This window comes from Onychostoma macrolepis, chromosome 10, assembly GCF_012432095.1.
Source record: "Onychostoma macrolepis isolate SWU-2019 chromosome 10, ASM1243209v1, whole genome shotgun sequence".
In the NCBI taxonomy this organism is placed as follows: Eukaryota; Metazoa; Chordata; class Actinopteri; order Cypriniformes; family Cyprinidae; genus Onychostoma; species Onychostoma macrolepis.
The window spans coordinates 6,806,677-6,828,855 of NC_081164.1; the positions used below are offsets into that span (position 1 = coordinate 6,806,677).

The following is a 22,179-nucleotide window of genomic DNA, read 5'->3' on the forward strand; positions in this document are numbered from 1 at the left end:
AAAGTTTAAAGAACATAATTTAATCTTCCCCCGGGGCTTGAAGAATCACAACAGTAAGAGTGATTCATAATAAGTATTTCACATCGAGGAGTTATAACCACAGTGTGTGTGTGTGTGTGTCATCGTACTGGGTGTTTGTGCATGAGCGAGGTAAACGTCTCCAAAACACTCAACAACAGGAAAAATCAGAACATTAATGAAAAAGAGAAACTTCAAATGATGTATTTCCAGAATTATTTGTCATGATTTAACTGAGAACCAACCAAGTACAAACTGAAGCAAGTCAGAACGAGAAGGAAGCAGGAACTGACAGAGTCATAAATTTTAGACATTCACCCCACCCCATGTGTCTTTAAGGAGACACATCCTGGCTCTCATGCGTGTACCAACTCATTCGTTCATTCTTTTGAGGCCTAAATATGAGTGAGCACCGAACGAGCAACTGCATGAGAGTCAACAGTTGAGATGCTTTAAAATACAGTAATATTATCACAAGTCAGACCTCCTGGCAGGACACGAATGGCAGTAAACTGAATATCAGTTATTAATCTGTACATTTCGAGGTAACGTTATTTTCATGTAGTCACAGAGGTGAGCGTGTATGTCCCGTTCATGCTGGATTCTCACACAGACCCTCTTGTTCTGCCGGATCCGGTTCATTTCCCTGTGGCAACGACTTCCTCTTGAAGAAGCCAACCTGGTGGGACCATCAGTATTGTATATTATTACAATAAAGCATTTTCCTTTGTCAAAATTACAGTGTATTAGTATAGTAGTTGCAATTCATGCTAAAACAAAGCGCTCATACCTTCCATAGGATCACCGTAGCTAGAGCCCAAAGGAGGAGACCGCCAATGACACTTCCTATGATTATACCAACAGGAATATCTCCAATCGCTCCTACTTTACTCACTGTAATTTTTATCTGCAGCAGAGTCAAGAAAGATTAGATAAAGCATATCACCACACCCATATATATATATATATATATATATATATATATATATATACACACACACACACGCACACACACACACACACACACATAGTAGGGTTGTTCCGATAAACGATGACTTGGGATAGTTCACCCAAAAATGAAAATTCTGTCATTAATTACTCACCCTCATGTCGTTCTAAACCTGTAAGACCTTCGTTCATCTTCGGAACACAAATTAAGATATTTTTGATGAATTCCGAGAGCTCTCTGAGCCTCCCATAGACAGCAATGTAATTAACACGATCAACGTCCAGAAACGTAGTAAGGACATCGGTAAAATAATCCATGTGACATCATGGGTTCAACTGTAATTTTACGTAGCTACGAGAATACTTTTTGTACGCAAAGAAAACAAAAACAACGACTTTATTAAACAATACGTCTCCTCCGCGTCACCCTATAACGCCATTTTGGAGAGTATCCACTGAACGTAAACAGTGTATGCTGTTCTGTGTCAGCTGCACCACGCGGATACGCTGTTTTTGTTCAGATCAAAGTGTAAACAATGTAAACAGCGTAAACACAGAACAGCATACGCTGTTTACGCCATTCCAAAATGGCGTTATAGGGTGACGCGGAGGAAACTAATTGTTTAATAAAGTCGTTATGTTTGTTTACTTTGCATACAAAAAGTATTCTCGTAGCTTCGTAAAATTACAGTTGAACCCCTGATGTCACATGGATTATTTTACCGATGTCCTTGTTACGTTTCTGGACGTTGATCGTGTTAATTACATTGCTGTCTATGCAAGGTCAGAAAGCTCTCAGAATTCATCAAAAATATCTTAATTTGTGTTCCGAAGATGAACGAAGGTCTTACAGGTTTAGAACGAAATGAGGGTGAGTAATTAATGACAGAATTTTTCATTTTTGGGTGAACTATCCCTTTATGTATTTTTTTATTTAATTTTTTTTAAAGGAAAACTATTCGACAGTGTGGTCTGTTATATTGTCAGGTTTGGACGGAGAGGCAAACACAGGGTTAGTGGGAACACACTTCTTTTATTTCCTTCCCACAAACATAAACTGATCCCGAAGGATTTCAAACAAAACGTAACTTAAAACAAAGGGGTCCTTTAACTCAGTGACTTCGTCCAACTCAAAGTGACACTTTTGTGATAGGTCGGTCGGTGAGGCTTACAGGACGGAGGATCCAGGCAATCCAAGAGGTGAGTAGGGAAGTGAGCCAGGCTTACGACCTTGATACCAACCAACGCAGGATTGTGGTGAGTGACTTGATATAGCGAGCAGGTAAGTGATGACAGGTGGTAATCAGTACTCCGGTGATTGCGACGGGTGTAGGTGGTTGGTGTGGATGATGCTGTGGGCGGATCTGTGACAGTACCCTCCCCACGGGCGTCTCCTGGCGCCCGGGACCGACGGCGAGGGCGACCACGTCCTCTTGGGGCAGGGGCGGTCGGGTACGACCGGTGGAAGTCGGAAAGAAGCGAGGGTCCAGTACATCCTCTCGGTTTACCCATGATCTCTCTTGGGGCCGAATCCTCCCAATCCACCAGGTATTGGAGTCGGCCGCCCGTCGACGGGAGTCTAGGATTTCTTCGACTCTGTAGATGGTCCCACTGGGGTCGGCCTCGGGAGGAGGAGGTGCCGTGCTCTGCGGAAGGAGGGAGAACGGGATTAGTGAACGGTTTTAATAGGGATACATGGAAGGTAGGTGAAATGCGGTAAGTTGCTGGGAGCTGGAGCTCGTGGGTGACTTCGTTTATCCGTCTTATTATAGGGAAGGGACCGACATAGCGAGGGCTTAGCTTCTTGCAGGGCAGGCGGAGGCGAATATCCCGAGTGGAGAGCCAGACTCGGTCGCCGGGGCGGTATAGGGGCGTGGCGGCGCGATGGGTATCTGCATGTCTTTTGTGCCTCCGTACTGCCCGCTGGAGATGGACATGCGCCGTGTCCCACACTCTTCGCTCTCTCGAAACCAGAAGTCAACCGCCGGGACTTGGAAGGCTCTCCGGTCCAGGGAAGAGCGGAGGTTGAAATCCTAACAAGCATTGAAATGGGGTGAGACCGGTAGTTTCTTGCCGCAGTGAGTTTTGGGCGTACTCGGCCCAGGGTAGGTACTTGCTCCAGTGGTCCTGGTGGCGATGGCAATAGGCGCGCAGGTAGCGCCCAATCTCCTGGATTTTCCGTTCCGTTTGGCCGTTGGTCTGTGGGTGATACCGGAGGACAGACTGACAGAGACTCCCAGTAGCCGGAAGAAACTACGCCAGACCCTGGAAGTGAACTGAGGCCCTCGGTCGGAGACAATATCTTCGGCAGGCCAAAGTTCCGGAAGACATGTTGGAAGAGAGCTTCCGCGGTTTCGAGGGCTGTGGGTAATCCTCGTAAGGGGATCAATTTGCAGGCCTTAGAGAACCGGTCGACCGCATAGCGAGAATGGTGGTAGATCCGTTGGAGGGTGGTAGGTCTGTGGCAAAGTCAACTCCGATATGGGACCAGGGCGGCGTGGGATCGGCAGGGGACCAGTTTTCCTCGGGCAAGTGGACGGGGGTCGAGGTGATGGCACAGACGGCACAGCCTCGGACGTAACGGCAACGCGTCCTGGTTCATGTTGGGCCACCAGTACTTGTTCGAAGGAGCGAGAGAGTGCGTTGTGGCCGGGTGGCGGATCCCGGAGGCGTGTGTAGAGAGTCCAGAAGGGGAGGCGGAAGGTGGCTGGTATGTACAGCTTCCTCTGGAACTCCGGCGGAGCAGGCTCAGATTGAGTGGCAGCACGGATCTGGTCATCCACCTTCCATATGATGGGGCAAGCGAATATTTTGGGTGGCAGGACTGGTTCTGGATGTTCGGGTGATGGGTCGGGCTGGTGCAGGCGGGACAGAGCATCGGCCTTGAGGTTCTTGTGGCCGGGACGATAGGTGATAGTGAATTTGAATCGAGTGAAGAAAAGGGCCCAGCGGGCTTGTCGGGGTTTAGGCGCTTGGCTTCGCGAAGGTACTGGAGGTTTTGTGGTCAGTAATCACTTCAAGCGGATGTTGTGCGCCTTCTAGCCAGTGCCGCCACTCCTCCAGTGCTAGTTTGATTGCCAGTAATTCGCGGTTCCCGATGTCGTAGTTTTGTTCTGCTGGGGACATCTTCTTGGAGAAGTAGGCACAGGGTGAAGCACTGGAGGTTCGCCTTTAGCTGCGACAAGACCGCGCCAATTCCACCGTCAAGCATCCACTTCCACCACGGCGTTGATTGGGGTTTGGATGGGTGAGTGTTGGGCGGTGCAAAGGAGGACTTTAACCTTTGGAAGGCTTGCATCGCTTGAGGCGTCCAGATAAGGGATTTCGGTTTTCCTTGGAGGAGAGAGGTTAGAGGAGCTGACAGATGGCTATAATGGGCTATGAAACGTCGATAGAAGTTGGCGAACCCGAGGAACCGTTGGAGCTCCTTGATAGAAGATGGTTGTGGCCAATTCTTTACGGCTTTCACCTTGGCTGGATCCATTTGTACTCCATCCGCGTCGATGATGTATCCCAAGAAATGGATCTTTGTTTGATGGAATTCACATTTTTCGAGCTTGAGATACAGTTGATGCTGGCGGAGGCGTTGGAGAACTTGGGTAACATGGTCTTGGTGCTCCTCGAGGGTGGAAGAGTAGATCAGGATGTCATCGATATAAATGAGGGTGAATCGGTTGAGCATGTCCCGGAAGATCTCGTTCATGAAGTTCTGAAATATTGATGGAGAGTTCGAAGGCCATACGGCATAACCTGATATTCGTAGTGCCGGTGGGCGTGATAAAACTGTCTTCCATTCATCTCCTTTCCGTATTCGGATTAAATTATAGGCGCTGCGGAGGTCGAGTTTGGTGGCTTCGGGCCCCACAGTTCTTCTAAGGCAGCTGGGACCAGTGGTAAGGGATAGGCGAATTTGACTGTTTGTGCGTTGGCGTTCTGTAATCTATACATGGGCGGAGGCCCCGTCCTTCTTGGCGACAAAGAAGAAACTGGAGGCTGCGGGAGATGTGGAGGGACGGATGAACCCTTGCTGTAGCGCCTCTCACATATTCTTCCATGGCGATGCGTTCCGGGATTGAGAGGGATAGACGTGACCTTTAGGCAGTTTGGCCCCGGGTAACAGGTCAATGGTGCAGTCCCAGGGTCTGTGCGGAGGAAGGCAGTAGCGGCCGTTTGCTGAACACGTCTTGGTAAGGGAGGTAGGCTCTGGGAATCTTGACCGAGGTAAGTGTGGTAGGGCTCTCACGGTGGTGGAGTTGAGTGGGAGAGATGGTACGGACTGGCGGTACCGGGAGACTGGGGAGACACTTTTCAAAGCAGGAAGCACTCCAACGAAGGATTTCTCCCGAACTCCAATGCAAGTCTGGATGATGTTTTACGAGCCAGGGACGACCCAGCACCACATCCACAATGGCTTCCTCCAAGATAAGAAAGGAGATTTGTTCCTCGTGAAAGTGTCCAACGCGAGCGTGACCTCTGGAGTGTGGTGGCGTACCAGCCCTTTGCTCAACGGTTTGCCTTGTATGGTGGAAATCCGGTAGGATGTAGTACTCCGGAGCCGGGGTAGTTGGAGTTGAAGGAGGCTGGCCGAAGAGATGAAATTTCCGGCGGCTCCGGAGTCAATGAGGATTTTAACTGGAAAGGATCGGTTCAGGTAAATGATTAGAGCATCACTATGTGGAATCTTGGAAACATCAGGGTGAAGATGGACCGTACTCACCGTGGAGTTCGGGGCGAACGGGCAGGCTACCAGGGAGTGACTTCGAGCCGCAGTACATACAAAGATTGTGGGTTCTCCGGCGGGCCCGTTCCTCCGGAGATAGGTGGTACCGGTCCACCTGCATGGGTTCCGGTACAAGTGGGACCGATCCTTGTGAGGTGGTTGCTGGGGTAGTCTCCGAGCGACAAGCATTTAACTGTTGTGAAATGTGCAACGATTTCTGGAGAAAGCCCTCCAAGCCCACTGAGTCTTCAATAACAGACATCTGCTGTTTTATGGAGGGTGCAAGACCCGTCGATAGGCGGCGAAGTGCTGTCTCGTTCCACCCACTGCCGGCGGCTAGAGTGCGAAATCTTACGGTGTAATCATGGATGGACATGTTGGCTTGTCGTAACTGAAAGAGCTCTTCGTGAGCGGAGATGGAGGAGGCTGTATGGCTGAACACTTCACTGAAATGGTCGGTGAAGGCACCCAGTGACCGCACGACGGGCTGTGTGAATTCCAGAGCGCCTCAGCCCACTGTAGGGCTCTTCCGGACAGCAGGGACATGATGAAAGCTATCTTTGCCCGATCGTTCAGGAATTGGTGAGGTTGAAACTCAAAGTACAGGGAACACTGAAGCAAGAAGCCACTACAGGTGGCCGCATCGCCGGAGTAGAGGGTAGGTTTGGCCATTGGGCACCCGGAAGGAGATGGGATGGCGGAGGAGGCTGGAGGGCTTCGGAGAGCGTGAACTAGTTCGGTGAATGGGTCCGGTGTTGGAAGAGCTTGGTCTTCCATCTCAGTTTAACAACGTCCAATTACTCCTTTTGAGGGGTTGGTATTCTGTCAGGTTTGGACGGAGAGGCAAACACAGGGTTAGTGGGAACACACTTCTTTTATTTCCTTCCACAAACATAAACTGATCCCGAAGGATTTCAAACAAAACGTAACTTAAAACAAAGGGGTCCTTTAACTCAGTGACTTCGTCCAACTCAAAGTGACACTTTTGTGATAGGTCGGTCGGTGAGGCTTACAGGACGGAGGATCCAGGCAATCCAAGAGGTGAGTAGGGAAGTGAGCCAGGCTTACGACCTTGATACCAACCAACGCAGGATTGTGGTGAGTGACTTGATATAGCGAGCAGGTAAGTGATGACAGGTGGTAATCAGTACTCCGGTGATTGCGAACGGGTGTAGGTGGTTGGTGTGGATGATGCTGTGGGCGGATCTGTGACATATATAAGTAAACATAATTAAAGACATTGAACTACTTAATTCCAAACTTCCGCTTCTCAAGTATGTAATTTTAAGAATGTTTAGACTTTTTATGGGAAAACATAACAAAAGTGCTTAAAACAAACATAATGGTCAAAAACCAACTTCCCAGTTAGTTCTGCTGATGAACAGAATGGCTATGTTGATCAACCAACAAGATGCGCACCAGATTAAACCAGCCAAGCACTGAAAATCACTCTAAGCCAAGCTGGGGGGTTCAGCAGGGTTTATCATATCTTAAACACAACTGAAAGACAGGGGGATGAACTGACCTCTTGTTGTTTGTGTGTGACGACTATGAGATCAGGCTGAGATGTTTGTATTTCAGAGCTTCCAGCCACTAAAACTGTCTGAAAATCAGCCTGGAAGCAAATAAACATGGAGTTCGGAATAAAGCATGGGCCAAGGGCAGATAACAGAAATATTAGATAGACATCAAACAGTTCAGAAGACACTTACAAAGGCAAATGTGCCATTCCAGATCCTAGTGGTGATGTTTACAAGGTAGTTGGTCTTCATCTCCAGATCTTTGAGGACACAAGTCATGGTTTCACATTTTGCTGCCTGACAATCCTGGAAATGAACAAAAAAAAATGTACTGTATTATACGCTACCATTCAAAATAGTGCGTGGGGTTGGTACAATTTTTTAAATGTCTCTCCTGCTCACCAAGGACGCATTTATTTGATCAAAAATACAGTAAAGACAGTAATATTGTGAAATATTATTATAATTTCAAATAACTGTTTTCTATGTGAAAATATTTTAAAATGTAATTTTTCCTGTGATCAAAGCTGTATTTTTCAGTGTCTTCGGTGTCACATGATCCTTCAGAAATCATTCTAATATGCTGATTTGCTGCTCAAGAAACATTCATTATTATTATTGCAAATGTTGAAAACCCAGAACGCCCATATTACAGCATGTATAATATAATATAAACACACACACACACACACACACACACACACATACTGACCAGTTCTGCTGTCCTTCTGAAGCTCTCTTTAGTGAAGCTGGCAGTGTGTGTTTTCTCTCTGATCTTCAAAGGGTCAATCAGATGGCTGCTGTCACACCGCACATTTACGACCTACTCAGCAGAAACAGAGATTAAATGTCCTGGTTTTTCATCCCAGTTTGGTAATTACAGTATAAATACTTGTGCAGTGAAATACTTTATTTGTAAAGAAAATAATTATTAACATTTGCTAATATATTTTAATAGAGCGTTATACTTACAGGTGCCGTTTGGACTGAAGTCACATATAATAAAGGATTTCCAGCTTTGGTGCTGGTGGGCAGTGAGACGGTCAGATGAGCCTGATTGATTGGGAAAGTTCCTGTTGAAACCTGCAGAAAGACATGCTTCAAATAACTCTGGCATAGTTCACATTGGTAACACTAGAGGGAATTCAAGACATATTAGTTTAATGTGAAATATATATATCTTTTTTTAAACTCACTCGTAATGTTATGTCGAATTCTGGGCCTATGTCATCAAAACCTGAGACCGTATGTTTGACTTGATCCTCAGGACCAATGCCACAAAAATCCAAGTTTATGTCTCTAGAAAAATTATTGAAAAGAATAAATGGAACTACAGTTTTTACAGCCTTTGTTTTCTGTGATAGAGGTTAAGGTTAATATACAGCATATAGCGGTCTAAATTTTGGAATACTTTTTAATGTTTTTTTAAAGTCTCTTATGCATTATCATAAATTTCGTGTTATCAATGATGAAAACAGTTGTGCTGCTTAATATTTTTGAGGAAACCATGACACTACAATTCAAAAGTTTTAGGGTAAGTAAGATTAAAAAAAAAATGAATAGCAAATAATACTTTCATTTAACAAGAATTAATTAAATTGATCAAAAGTAACAATACAGATATTAATAATGTTACTAAAGATGCTGTTCTTGCTCTGTTCATCAAAGAATCCTGAAAAATGCATCAAAGTTTCCACAAAAGTATTAAGCAGCAAAAACTGTTTTCAACATTGATAATAATAGGAACCATTATTACAGGAAAAAAATTACATTTTAAAATGTATTGCAATAGAAAACTTATTTTAAATCGTAATAATAATTCACAATATTACTATTTTTACTGTATTTTTAATCAAATAAATGCAGTCTTGGTAAGCAGAAGAGACTTCTTTCAAAAACATGCAAACTTAATTATTTCAAATGTTTGACCACTTTTCGAACAGATAAAGGTTATCATCAGAGCATTACTTTGACCTCTGACCTGGTGAGGATGATTTCGGCATCGTACTGGACTGGGATAGAGAGAGAGACCTTGTTATCAGATGTCACTTCCTCCTCACTGTCACTGGAAACAGTTATGTAGGGTTATTTACAGTTAAACCAAACAGTTTAGAACAGTTTTTAACACAGATCTAGAACAGATCTGTGTTAAAAACAGCATTTTTACCTTTGCACTTCAAAGTTCACAACAGCCTGTTTCTCTAGTTGATTCAAATTGAAGTCAAAGTTGATCTCAAATGTTACCTGATGATAGAAAAAAAAAATTATTAAAGAAAACGAAAAGTGTGTATGGTCACACACACACATACACACACAGACGCTTTTCTCTTACTGTCTGGCCAGGCACCAGGGTCGGGTATCCAACTCTGCAGTCGAGTGAGCCTGGTTTTGAACTGCATTTCACTTCTGTGTTGTCTCCCTGCACACACAAGCAAGAAGATTCACATATGCAATTTCTCATACACAAACCAGCACAGACTTATGCCAGAACACAAAATGGTGGCCTTACAGGTGGTGTAAAAGAGGCGTAGAACAGGTTACTGGAAAAGTTAGCGGACACTCTTGTGTTGTAAGCATTTTCCTTCATGTTCGTTACTGTCACGATTAAGGACAGTCTTCTTCTGTCAGGTCTGACGAGAAGGGACGATGAGCTGCAAAACACAACAAAATCTTTTTACATTTCAGGATTCTGGTTCTTTTAGAGCATAATACACCTAGCCCTGCTATCAGTAATTTATTATTTTTAGTTGACTCTTAAAGGGACAGTTCACACTAAAAAAAAATCTGTCTTTCTCTCCTAGAGATTCCCAAACGTCTTTTTCAGCAGACACTATTTGACTTTTTACTTGAAGCACTATCTGATATTTTAAATTAATTTTAATAATTTAACATCACATTTACATGTTCATGGTTCTCTGATGTCAGTTAACGTAACTTGACATTCATATGAACAAATAATGTGATATGCTTCAAATATCTTTTTTAGTACATGTTTTATTTAGATTTTGGGCCGGATTTACTAAACAGGGCAATTTAGCGCGAGAGCACAATTCCAAAACAGCGCCAACATCTCATTTCCATTATGACCAACACAATCTACCAGGAGCAGCGCAAATTAGCGTAAGGATATGTTCAGATTCGGATAATGTGTTCTTCTGGCATTCCAAATAAATGAATACATCTGGATATACTATGCACTCTCTGTTCTCTGTGCCTAGTAACAACAAATGCAGCCATTTCAAGCGCAAAATAGATTAAGATTTTTTGGGCGTTAAATAAAATTTTGGGCCGTTTTTTTTGGGGGTAAATAATGGCGCAAATACCAGTAATTTGACGAGTGCAAACGTTAGTAAATCGCATTGCGTGATTAATTTGAATACTCTCCTCCCATAAATTTTGCGTCTGAAAGGGAAACTCCTACAAATGCATATTCAGTGAGGTCAGGCGCAAAAATAACTGTGTCCACGCCTTTTCAGCGCTGATTCTTCACTGCGCGTCTTTAGTAAAGCCTGACAGTACTATTTTAACGCCAACAATTTCAAATGATTAGATTTACTTTTTATTTTAAAATTATTTATTTATTTTACATTTTAAGTAATTATTACTATGAGATTACTGAATTATCTCCTTGGTCTGGCCTTCATACAAAGTTCATACATTTTAGTATTATTTATATACTATCACAGCATTTATTGTTATATTTCTAAGTTTTATATATTTTTATTTATGTTTCCAGTTTTAATTTTAGTTTAAGGTTTAGTCATTTTATGAGGTTTTGACATTTTATTAGATTCTCTTTTATATATATTATATATATATATATATATATATATATATATATATATATATATATATAATATATTTATGTATATAGTTTTAATCTATTTCTATTTACATTTTTGTTTCAGTAATTTTAGTACTTCAACTTTAACTTATTTCAGTTAGTTGGAAAGGCAACATTTAAATTTGTTTTCATCTTATATTTACATTCTTAGTAGTTTTACCATTTTACATTTTACTTTCATTGTGTGTGTGTGAGGTTACCTAGATACATTAACAGCTTTCACAGTCAGCTTCAGGTCACAAGAGCATTTTTCATCAGAGCCACAGTCCTTTACAAAAGGGATCTAAGCAAACAGGAATACATTTGAGACAGATTAGAGAGAAACTTTTTAAACAAATGAAACTGATGCCCTTAAATCAATTCAGAGGGAATCTTACAAAAAATTCCCACGCTTTGGGCTGAAATGCATCCAGGGCAGGGCCCGTATCTGGATTCTGTGGACTGATGTCGACTCGCAAAGCAATTGGACTAACAAAATCAGGAGTCTCCTGTTACAATAAAAGCAACGATGTAAAATGATCATTCAAGCACTTTTAAATGAAATGAAGCTAAAGGGCAGTGAGTATTGTTATTCTGAACAGCGTGAGGATTGTGGTAAGCGGCAAAAACTCACCTGCACATAGACATTATGATCAACACAGCTTTCTTTATCAGAGACGCTGACAGATTTCTGGATAAGACGCTCTGAGTTGTCAAACTGGGCTCTTGAAGTGGCTCTAGATGACTGCAGGTCAGCGTCAAGAGTCAGGTTGTACTTGATATCTAAACAAAAGTGTATTTCCATTCACTTCCATGGAGATTTTTGGAGAAATGAACATATATATGAGATACAAAACATATATGAGAGACAACCTTACCTACTTTACCCGCTAATATTGTGGGTCTGAATGCTGATCTGAAACAGACTTTGGCACTAGCACATGACACCATCCTTCCTCCAAACATGCAAGGTTTATTCAGAATGCTGATCTTCTCAGGGTTGAAGGAGACTGTTGTTGTGACAGCTGCAACTCCCCTTGACCTGATATCACAATTACTGTATGAGCATCACGGTTTCATTATGATTTATAGATCTTAAACGACTAGACCGAGACCTCACCAGAGCTGCACTGCCTTCCCGGCCCCTCCGACTGAAATATCAGGGATCGAGTCACCGTTCATATCACCACGACTATCTAAAGAGCGTCCAAAGAAACGAAGCGCTGGGTCCAGTTTGGATCCAAGTATTTTCTGCAGAAAATAACAAGAGAGACAACAAAATAAGACTTGTTTAGTATGATGGGAAATGACAAATAAGATTCTATGATTAAAATATAAGGAAAAAATATTTTAATGTATAGTTCTTAGAAATGTATTAATATTGGTATCATGTGGTTTTAAAAATTGTTTACACCATTTTTAAGAAAGCTATAATTTATTAAATATAATTTAGTTTTTTTTAACAAATAATTAATAAATGAATAATTCATTATTTCATATTTTTGTGTAGTTGCATCACAAGACATTTTACAACCTGAAATAATCTTTCCTGGTCATAAAAGATCATTTTTCTGCATGTAGATTCACCGTCTTTCATTTAGTGGACAAATGTTTTTAAAACGTTAATAAGCAAAATATTATTTATTTTATTTCAGCTAGTTGAAAAAGTGAAACATTTCCCATTTTCTTTTAATTTAACCTGATGTACTAAAATAACTAAAGCAGCAAATAAAAATTTAACTTTAAATCTTAACTTAAGTTAAAATAAAACAAAAAAAATATAATAAAATAAACTAAATATATATATATATACAGTATTATTATTATTATTGTTATTAGTGTGTTCTACCTGTGAGCTCTGCTTTCTGATGGTTTTTCTGTCTCCATAGTAGATGTAAATGGCACCTTGGCCATTGCCTTCCAGCGGAGCGCCAACCACAACATCACTGAAGCCGTCCAGGTTTAGATCGGGGACGGCAGTGATGGCCGTCCCAAACCGAGCATTCTCCAATGAGGAGGCTCCCTCTAACTGGCCCTGGTTGCTTAAGATGCCCTGAGAACATCAAGAGGCAAGATGGTCAATCTTTTTAGGACCTGCTTTGAGTGAAGATTAGTTTTATGGACAGTGAATCTGTTTCACCTTGGTAATGGTGAAGAGGTAGACTCTTCCTGTTTCAGATTTCTCCTCGCTCATGTACATCGGCGCTCCGACCAGCAGCAGATCCGTCACACCGTCAGCGTCCACATCAACAGGACAGAGAACGCTGCCAAAATAAGAGCCGATCTGCAAACCACACACCACAATGATCTAAGACAGGACTTCAGTGTGTAACGAAGCTAAAGCTCATTAAAGATCACAGACAGACGAGTACCTGATCTCCTCTCTGTGAATCTATGATGACCGGCTGATTCTGACTGTTCAGACTGTAAACTACAACCTGTCCTCTGTGAACGGCACGAGGAGCACCGGCCACATAAAACTCAGACGAGCCATCGCTCACAGACGTCACAGAGTATCCTGAACACGTGACGGGGGAAATGCATTTGTTTAATCACAAATACAGTAAAAGCAGCACGTTACACTACCATTCAAAATTTTGGGGTCAGTATGATTTTTAAAATGTTTTTTAAAGACATCTCTTATTCTCAGAAAGGCTACATTTATTTGATAAAGATACAGTAAAATATTAATATTGTGAAATATTATTATAATTTAAAACAACTCTTTTCTATGAGGATATATTTTAAAATATAATTTATTTTTGTGACGACAAAGCTGAATTTTCAGCATCATTACTCCAGTCTTCAGTGTCACATGATCCTTCAGAAATCATTCTAATATGCTGATTTTCTGCTTAAGAAACATTTCTGATTATTATCAATGTTTAAATCATATTTTTGTGGAAACTGTGATTTCCATTTTTTTTAGGATTCTTTGATGAATAAAAAAGCATTTATTTGTAATAATTAAATACAATTTTTGATCAGTTTAATGTATCCTTGCTGAATAAAAGTATTCATTTATTTAAAAATCAAATCTTACTGACCCCAAACTTTTGGAAAGTAGCATGGATATGAAGTTACATGACCTCTATATTTGCTTTTGTTCATTAAAAATACTTTACAGTTCATTTTCTGGCTGGCTCACCAAGTAATGAACTGTGATTTCTGTCATCCAGGATTTTCTTGAAAGCGTTTTTGAGGAAAATGTGTGATTTCCCAGCTGTTTGATGGACGACGGTCCCGCTCCATCCATACGCTCCGACAGCACCAAGCATGATCAAATCCTGTGGGATAAAATGCCACCCCGTCATGCTTTCATTTCTTCTGAATCAGTATCACATTAGAAACTAGTTTGACTACTCAATCAGATATGTTGAAAGATTACTGGCACCTTCTTATTGGTCTGATGTGCGCTGAATCCAACTTGGGACATCTCCAGTTGAAATTCCTGACCTTGACTGGTGCCTCAAATCAAACAAGACAAAATACTTATTTTAATTTATAGCAGTTTTAGGTAAAAAAAAAGTGACCTGTTGTCACTAGATGAACAAATTCATTATTCACTTGGCATATGTGGGCGATTTACCTTCAATGTTAAAGATCCTGTCCCCCAGAGTTCCTGCGATATTGATTAGCGCTTGCTCTGATGACACATTGAACATGTAGTTCTCTGTTGGAGTGCTAGCGATTAATTCAATCTCCTCTATGAATTTTTTAATGTTGGCACTTTGCTTGAGAATCTGTATAAATTCATAGATGACAGTAATACGTCAAATTCAAAAATGATGTTTGTCTTGTAAACAAAACAAAACAAAATACATTTAATTCAAGACATACTCTAAAAATAAAAATATATAAAAACCATAAAATTAGGTACTTTAATATGAAATTTTAAACAACGAATACTTAAAATGGTTTATTTTCTTTAATGAATCTCACTACTTATTGAATTTCACGTATAACAGATAAAAATGCATTATCGTATCTTGTTCATGTAATGCTTTTTTTCATGCTGATCTTTGACTCACAGCAATGCCAAAGCGAATGATGCCATCTCTCTCGCATCTCTCAATGACCTCTTGACCTTTATGACCATCAGTAGATTCTCCATCTGTTACCACCACCAACACTTTAGTGGCACCGGAACGGCCACCATTTTCTGGTAGGAAAGCTGTTTGTCTGAAACACAAACAATGTTGTTTTTTTTCTCCCCACAAATAAATAAATAAATAATAATAATAATAATAAAATAAAGATACCTGACATTGTCAAGTGCTTCAAAAGTGTTGGTTTCTATTCCAGTTTTTTGCTCAATATCAGAAGCTGCTAAAAGAACTTTGTCTTTATTTTGGTCAGAACTAAAATGATAAAGAAAGGACAAATCCTCTGAATACTGCATTATACTGACCTAAAAAATAAACAAAATCACAATTAAGTCATATCATATAAATCAAAGAATCAGAATAAGGTAAATAACAGTACTTACTCGAGTTTTATCTGGTCCGATATCGAGATTTTCCAAAAGCTTTATGAGAAAGTTTCTAACATCATGCCATGGAAATATACTGTTTGATCCGTCCAAAACAATGGCAACATCCATTGGCCCACCACAAGCTGAATGAGAAATTCAGATTAAGAATGACTAATTTACCCTATTAAGTATTTTGTACATTTCAGACAATACAAAATAAGATGTACTTTGAATGGCAGGAGAGAAGGATGACTGGAGCGTAAACTGTGTGCTCACTTCAGCACAGACTCCTGGGTAAAAATACTGACTGCCACACCGCTGAGCCCACAGAGGGCCACACGTCTGAAACACAAACGTACCATCAGCTTTCTACAATTTAATCCATAACAGAGTCTCTTGAGTGTGACAAGGACTGAATGAATATTTTCAAACAGGAGTAAGATCCCGCCTCCTGATGGTGACACAGTGCTACTACAGCATACCAGCAATGTGTTAGGTTTAGCTATTGGAGTGAGAGTCAGGCCCAGACTCATGTTGACATTGATGCTCTGCACACCATCTATGCTGATAGAGTCTGTGAAGACACAGATATATTTTCATGACAAGTGGGAAAAATTTAAATTCTGTTAATTGTATTTTAAAGGACTTAAAAAGTATTGTGGTGTCAGATAGTTTAAACATTGGTGCAAAAGCCCATGGTCATACCACAATACTTTTTATAAGTGCATTATTATTTAAAATAAAGAGAAATTTACCTGCAAGGTTTAGTTTCTGGCAGGTGGCTCTTCTGGAAGCACTGTCACACTTATAGAGATTTCCTTTTCTATTCTGAGGGTATCCACTCCAAGGAGAACCCACCAGCAGCCTAAGCAAAAATAACCATTTCTCTATGCAATCAAACTAATTATGCATGCAAATTATTTTTTGCCCATGCTTATGATACATTTCCCTATACTTGGGGTATATTTCGACCAAAAATGAAATCTTCAGGCAATTCAAGATGTTGATGAGTTTGGAGAAATCTAGCATTACATCACTTGCTCACCAATGGATCCTCTGCAGTGAATGGGTGCCGCGTCAGAATGAGAGTCCAAACAGCTGATTAAAACATCTGAAGAATTTGTTTATCACAAACACGCATCTTTTCACTTCACAATATGTTAATTGATGGACTGGAGTGGTGTGGATTACTTGTGGATTATGGTGATGTTTTTATCAGCTGTTTGGACTCTCATTCTGACGGCACCCATTCACTGCAGAGGATCCATTGGTGAGCAAGTGATGTAATAATGAATTTCTCCAAATCTGTTCACATGAAGAATCAAACTCATCTTTCATTTTTGGGTGTATTATTCCTTTAAGATTGGTAGAGTGCCAAATAATTTTCCTTTAGAATAAACTATGACAATTCCTGGTTTTCCGGACAGGAATTGGTCATTAACAAAGCCATCTCAAATTCCCCACTGTAATACGTGAGTGAACTGTGACTCAATAGACAGAAACTGTGACAGAAACAGACTTCGGATCCACAATGTATTTTTATACATTTTGAACATGTTTCAGAAAAATGTCTGGTGTGTGACATATCTTACCATTTTCCTTGATCATTGCTTATCTGTTGTACAGTGTAGCCGAACTCTTCTACCGCAAGACCTGAGAAGATTTTAGCCCCTGCAGTTCCCACATTGAAACCCTGAGTGTGAGGAATACAGAAACCTGCGGGGAAAAGTTTGACATTCTCAGCTATGATTTTAGACCCTATTTTGTTTGGCAATATATATTCACATACAGTATATTTAATACGGTTCTAGTTCTACAAAAAACTTTTTGCCATGAGACATCTGACATTGGTAACCCTATTCTTTGACCAGCAGTATATCGGCATATTTGTGAGAAGTGAGAACCCAACCCTTTTTAGACTTTACACCAAACACACCTTCACAAAAAACAATGGGACTTATTATACACACATTTATCAGCATGAGCACAGATTTATCATGTACAATAGTATGGATTCCAAGAGTGAGTGAGAAAATGAATGAATAAATACATTTACCTGAGAAGCAAAATTGGTCATTAATAAATACCGGTAGTTAAAATTATTTTTCAAATGGCAAATAGGTATTTTTCAGTTTAGTTAGGCTAGATTTGTGCAATAGAGAAATGTCATGAGTAGAAAAAATAATAATTCAACATACAGTATATTTACAATTGTACAATTCATACAAAATAAATTGTAGCCTACATTTTAAGTTGATCTTGTTTAAGGAGGTTAAAGATATTTTTACTGACAGTAAGTGTATAAAACACTTTTTTAATTATAAATCATTACCACAAAATCTTCATTTGTTGCAGCTTGAAAATATTAACATGTATTTCCACCCAAATGTAAAAACGTCATGAAAACTATGAAGATTAATAACTTGTAAACATCATTTGGTAAGCAAAACAAGTACTTACTCTGCAGTAATATCAGTAGTATCACAACTTTTTCCACTTTGTCCATTGGTGGAGAGATTGTTAAGAAGAAAGAGCAGATAGTGATGTCTCCAGTCCTACTGTAACTGTTATAACGAAACAACCTGAACTATCCCCATAACTCAGAGGATATGATGTCATAGCAGCGCTCCCGTAAGATTTGTATATCTTCCTTTGATGTTGACATTATGCAACATGCCGACCACAAGCAACTGACCAATGACCAAATAAGGAAACTTGTGGCTTTTGAGTTGTCGTTCAGTTGATGTAACGGGCGTCACACCTTTTATTTGACACTTCGTAAGAATCCAAATGGAAAAGGAAAGACAGGAAAGATCAACTATAATGTTATAAACTATGGAGAAGCTATATAGGACACAATTTAGACATGAAATCATATTCGAAAAGTGAGTCAAGATTTACAAAACTATTGAGATATAGTATGCGCTGCTATTTTCCTGCGTTCTGCTAGACTGCGCGAGGACAGGTGGGCGAAGGGGCGGAGTCACAGAGCTGAGGAAGTCATACTCATCATGAGTGTGTCCCCAGCAGACCATGACACACACACACACACACACACACAAAACAATGATTAATACAAGACTCCTGACGGGATTTTATCTCTCAGACTGGGATGTAATTGAAGAGTTTACCTTATTGGCATAGTTTCAAAGTAAACAGGAAATGTTTAAGCAGTATCACAGACAGCTTGCTCAATTCTGCTGAATTCTACTAAATTTACTCGTCAAGATTTATGATGTAGGCTAAGCCACAACATCTGGCCAGTGAAACATGTTTTTAAAACATGGTGTTTCAGATGTTATTTAGGAAGCAAGAAATATTGATTTAGTTTTTTTTGCCTGTTATCAAAATCAATTTATCCATCTATCCACCTTATTTTTAAGAACGGTCGTGTGCGAGACTTCTGGTGTCGTTTGCTTCCGTTTTATTTTATCTGTCCCAAAACAGTCCATAATTCTGCTTAATTTATATTCCAAACTGTTATTTGTTATCATTTTATTTTATTATCATCTCCATAAACACACAATTTTGTAGCATAAATCGTTTTACTGTTTACTTTGTTATTCTTCTATTGTGGCTAAATCTTCACATTGCACTACACTGATGTGGTCAAGAAACACTTACCAGTAATAAACTTTAGCTGGACTCATACAGCAATTGGTTCCAGTCTCAAATTTGGCAACAGGTGACTGCCTTAAAGGGATAGTTCACCCCAAAATGAAAATTCTTTCTACAGTCATTTGACGCGTGTTCTACACATATGTGCGCAGCCCATCCGGGTTCTCCTCAGAACGCAGCTCCTGCGTCAGCAGCACCACACACATGCAACATGCATGCATCTTAATTTGTGTTCCAAAGATGAACGAAGGTCTTACAGGTTTGGAATGACATGAGGCTTTGACTTTGATATGTTTGTGGAGTAAATATTTTTACATGGCTTTTATAAAAATGCCGGTAACTGGTGTTTAGTATGTGTTTGGCCAATCAGTGTACACTGTAAAAAAATAAAATAAAACCTGAAAAATTTACAGTAAAAAAATAACAGCTGTGGTTGCCGGAATTCCACTGTAAAAAATACTGTAGCAACATTTTAGGTCTTACAGTTTTAACTTAAATTTACAGTTAAATACTGTAATTTCATTAACTGATATAATGTTAATATACCAACCTATAGAAGTACTGAAATCTGTTTTGTACCTTTGAAATACACTGATAACCACAAAATGAAGGTGGTGATGAAAAAGTCACATGACGAACCAAAGCCCATCCAATATTATCCGTCTGCAATACCGGAGGCCGCACTTTCAGGACCGCAGTTGTAGGACCGCAATTCTAGGACCCTAGTTTTTTGTGACAGCGCCACCTACATTTACATTTACATTTAGTCATTTTGCAGACGCTTTTATCCAAAGCGACTTACAATTTGGGGAACACATGAAGCGATTCATCTTGAAGAGGCAATCCGACAAAGGAAGTGCTTGTAACACCAAGTCTCAGGCATTGTTTAAATAAGTACAAGCTAGCAAGGGAAGGAATAAGTAAGGAGAAAGATTTTTTTTTTTTTTTTTTTTTTTTTATGTGTAGGTTGAAGTCAAGTAGTGTCGAAAGAGATGAGTTTTCAGCTGTTGCTTGAAGATTGACAGGGATCCAGTACTCCGAATATGGGTGGGAAGATCATTCCACCAGCCAGGAATGGTGAACGAGAATGTTCTGGAGAGTGATTTTGAGCCTCTTTGTGATGGTACCACGAGGCGTCGCTCACTAGCAGATCTCAGACTTCTGGAGGATGTAGATTCTTAATAGTGAGTGCATGTAGGCGGTGCTGAGCCTGTGGTTGTTCTATGAGCAAGCATCAGTGTCTTGAACTTGATGCGAGCTGCGATTGGTAGCCAATGCAATGAGATAAAGAGAGGTGTAACATGGGCTCTTTTGGGTTCCTTGAAGACCAGTCGTGCCGCCGCATTCTGAATCATTTGTAGAGGTTTGACTGTGTTTGATGGAAGTCCAGCCAGAAGAGCATTGCAGTAGTCCAGCCTAGAAATGACAAGGGCCTGGACAAGAAGTTGTGCAGCATGCTCCGTCAGAAAGGGCCTGATCTTTCTGATGTTGTGTAGTGCAAACCTGCAAGATCGAGCAGTCTTTGCAATGTGGTCTTTGAAGGTCAGCTGGTCATCAAAGATTACACCAAGATTTCTGACCGAAGTTGATGGGGTAATTGTTGATGAACCTAACTGGATCGTGATGTCATGCTGTAGAGTTGGAGCGGCAGGAAAGACAAGAAGCTCAGTCTTTGCCAGGTTGAGCTGGAGGTGATGTTCTTTCATCCATGCCGAGATGTCTGCCAGGCAACCTGAGATCCTTGCAGCTACCGTTGGATCATCTGGTTGAAAAGAGAGATAGAGCTGTGTGTCATCAGCATAGCAGTGGTAGGAGAATCCATGTGCCTGTATGATGGGACCCAGTGATGTAGTGTATGTGGAGAAGAGGAGGGTCCAAGAACCGATCCCTGAGGAACCCCAGTGACCAGTGTATGTGCTGGATACCTCCTCCCAGGCCACCCTGAAAGACCTACCAGTGAGATAGGATTCAAACCAGCGAAGTGGAATTCCAGCGATGCCCAGTGATGAGAGAGTGGAGAGGAGTATCTGATGATTGACAGTGTCAAACGTGGCAGATAGATCCAGCAGAATGAGGACTGATGATTTGGAATGGGCTTTTGCAATTCGCAGGGCTTCAGTGACCGAGAGAAGTGCAGTCTCAGTTGAATGGCCACTCCTGAAACCTGACTGTTTAGCATCCAGTTTGTTGTTCTGTGAAAGAAACAATGAGACCTGGTTGAAGACAACACGTTCAAGTGTTTTCGCTATGAATGGAAGGAGAGAGACAGGTCTATAGTTTTCTATAAGAGAAGTGTTTAATGTAGGTTTTTTGAGCAGTGGGGTTACCCGAGCCTGCTTGAACGCAGTGGGGAAGATGCCTGTGAGTAGGGATGTGTTGATGATGTGTGTGAGTGTCGGTAAGAGCGTGGGAGAGATTGCTTGCAGAAGGTGCGAGGGGATTGGGTCAAGAGGACATGTTGTAGGATGGTTGGAGAGGAGAAGTTTGGATACTTCAGCCTCCGTCAGGGGACAGAAGGAGAAAATGGGAGGTTTAGCAGTGGATGTGGTTGGTTGGGGGTCCTGTGTGCGTGGAGGTGAGAACTGATCACTGATCGATCTAGTTTTGTCTGTAAAAAAAGTAGCAAAGTCATCAGCTGTAATAGAAGTGGTGGGAGGTGGTGGAGGGGGACAGAGGAGAGAATTAAATGTTCTGAAGAGATTACGCATGTCTGGAGCGCTGTTGATCTTGTTGTGGAAATGTGAGGATTTGGCAGTGTGGACATCAGCAGAGAAAGATGAGAGCAGAGACTGATACCTACTCAGGTCCGACGGGTTGTTTGATTTGTGCCATTTTCTCTCTGCCGCTCTGAGTTTAGTCCGATGTTCACGAAGAACATCAGATAACCAGGGGTTAGAAGGGGCAGTCCGTGCTGACCTAGAGGAGAGAGGACAAATGTCGTCTAGACAAGAAGTTAAGGTAGAGCATAAAGTTTCAGTAGCTGCGTTTACATCCAGAGATGAGAAATGGGTAGGTGAGGGAAGAGAGGAGGATACTACAGAGGAAAGATGGGAAGGAG

The 22,179-nt window shown here is 40.9% G+C and overlaps 1 protein-coding gene across 3 annotated transcripts; it reads right to left on the bottom strand.

Annotated features, from left to right (window-relative positions):
- On the bottom strand, positions 1-19,273 carry LOC131548203 (integrin alpha-2). Of its 3 annotated transcripts, none has more exons than XM_058789323.1 (30): positions 17,964-18,317; positions 17,096-17,219; positions 16,259-16,368; positions 15,986-16,077; positions 15,731-15,845; positions 15,519-15,646; positions 15,292-15,440; positions 15,061-15,211; positions 14,619-14,772; positions 14,424-14,497; positions 14,178-14,316; positions 13,402-13,547; positions 13,170-13,313; positions 12,879-13,082; positions 12,150-12,280; positions 11,908-12,071; positions 11,664-11,812; positions 11,428-11,538; positions 11,251-11,333; positions 9,716-9,857; positions 9,539-9,625; positions 9,374-9,450; positions 9,188-9,271; positions 8,403-8,505; positions 8,179-8,289; positions 7,919-8,029; positions 7,399-7,512; positions 7,212-7,301; positions 809-925; positions 1-697 (listed from the first exon to the last, which is right to left on the bottom strand). In XM_058789323.1, exons 1-30 carry the CDS (start codon positions 18,007-18,009, stop codon positions 611-613), a joined length of 3,537 nt encoding a protein of 1,178 aa, XP_058645306.1. In that variant the 5' UTR covers positions 18,010-18,317; the 3' UTR covers positions 1-610. The 3 variants fall into 3 exon arrangements, with proteins under 3 accessions (XP_058645306.1, XP_058645308.1, XP_058645307.1); XM_058789325.1 differs by lacking the exons at positions 1-697; positions 809-925 and adding exons at positions 6,514-6,892; positions 19,128-19,273 and having other exon boundaries at positions 17,964-18,277; XM_058789324.1 differs by lacking the exons at positions 1-697; positions 809-925 and adding an exon at positions 6,514-6,892 and having other exon boundaries at positions 17,964-18,318.
- Between the last annotated feature and the right edge of the window lie 2,906 nt (positions 19,274-22,179).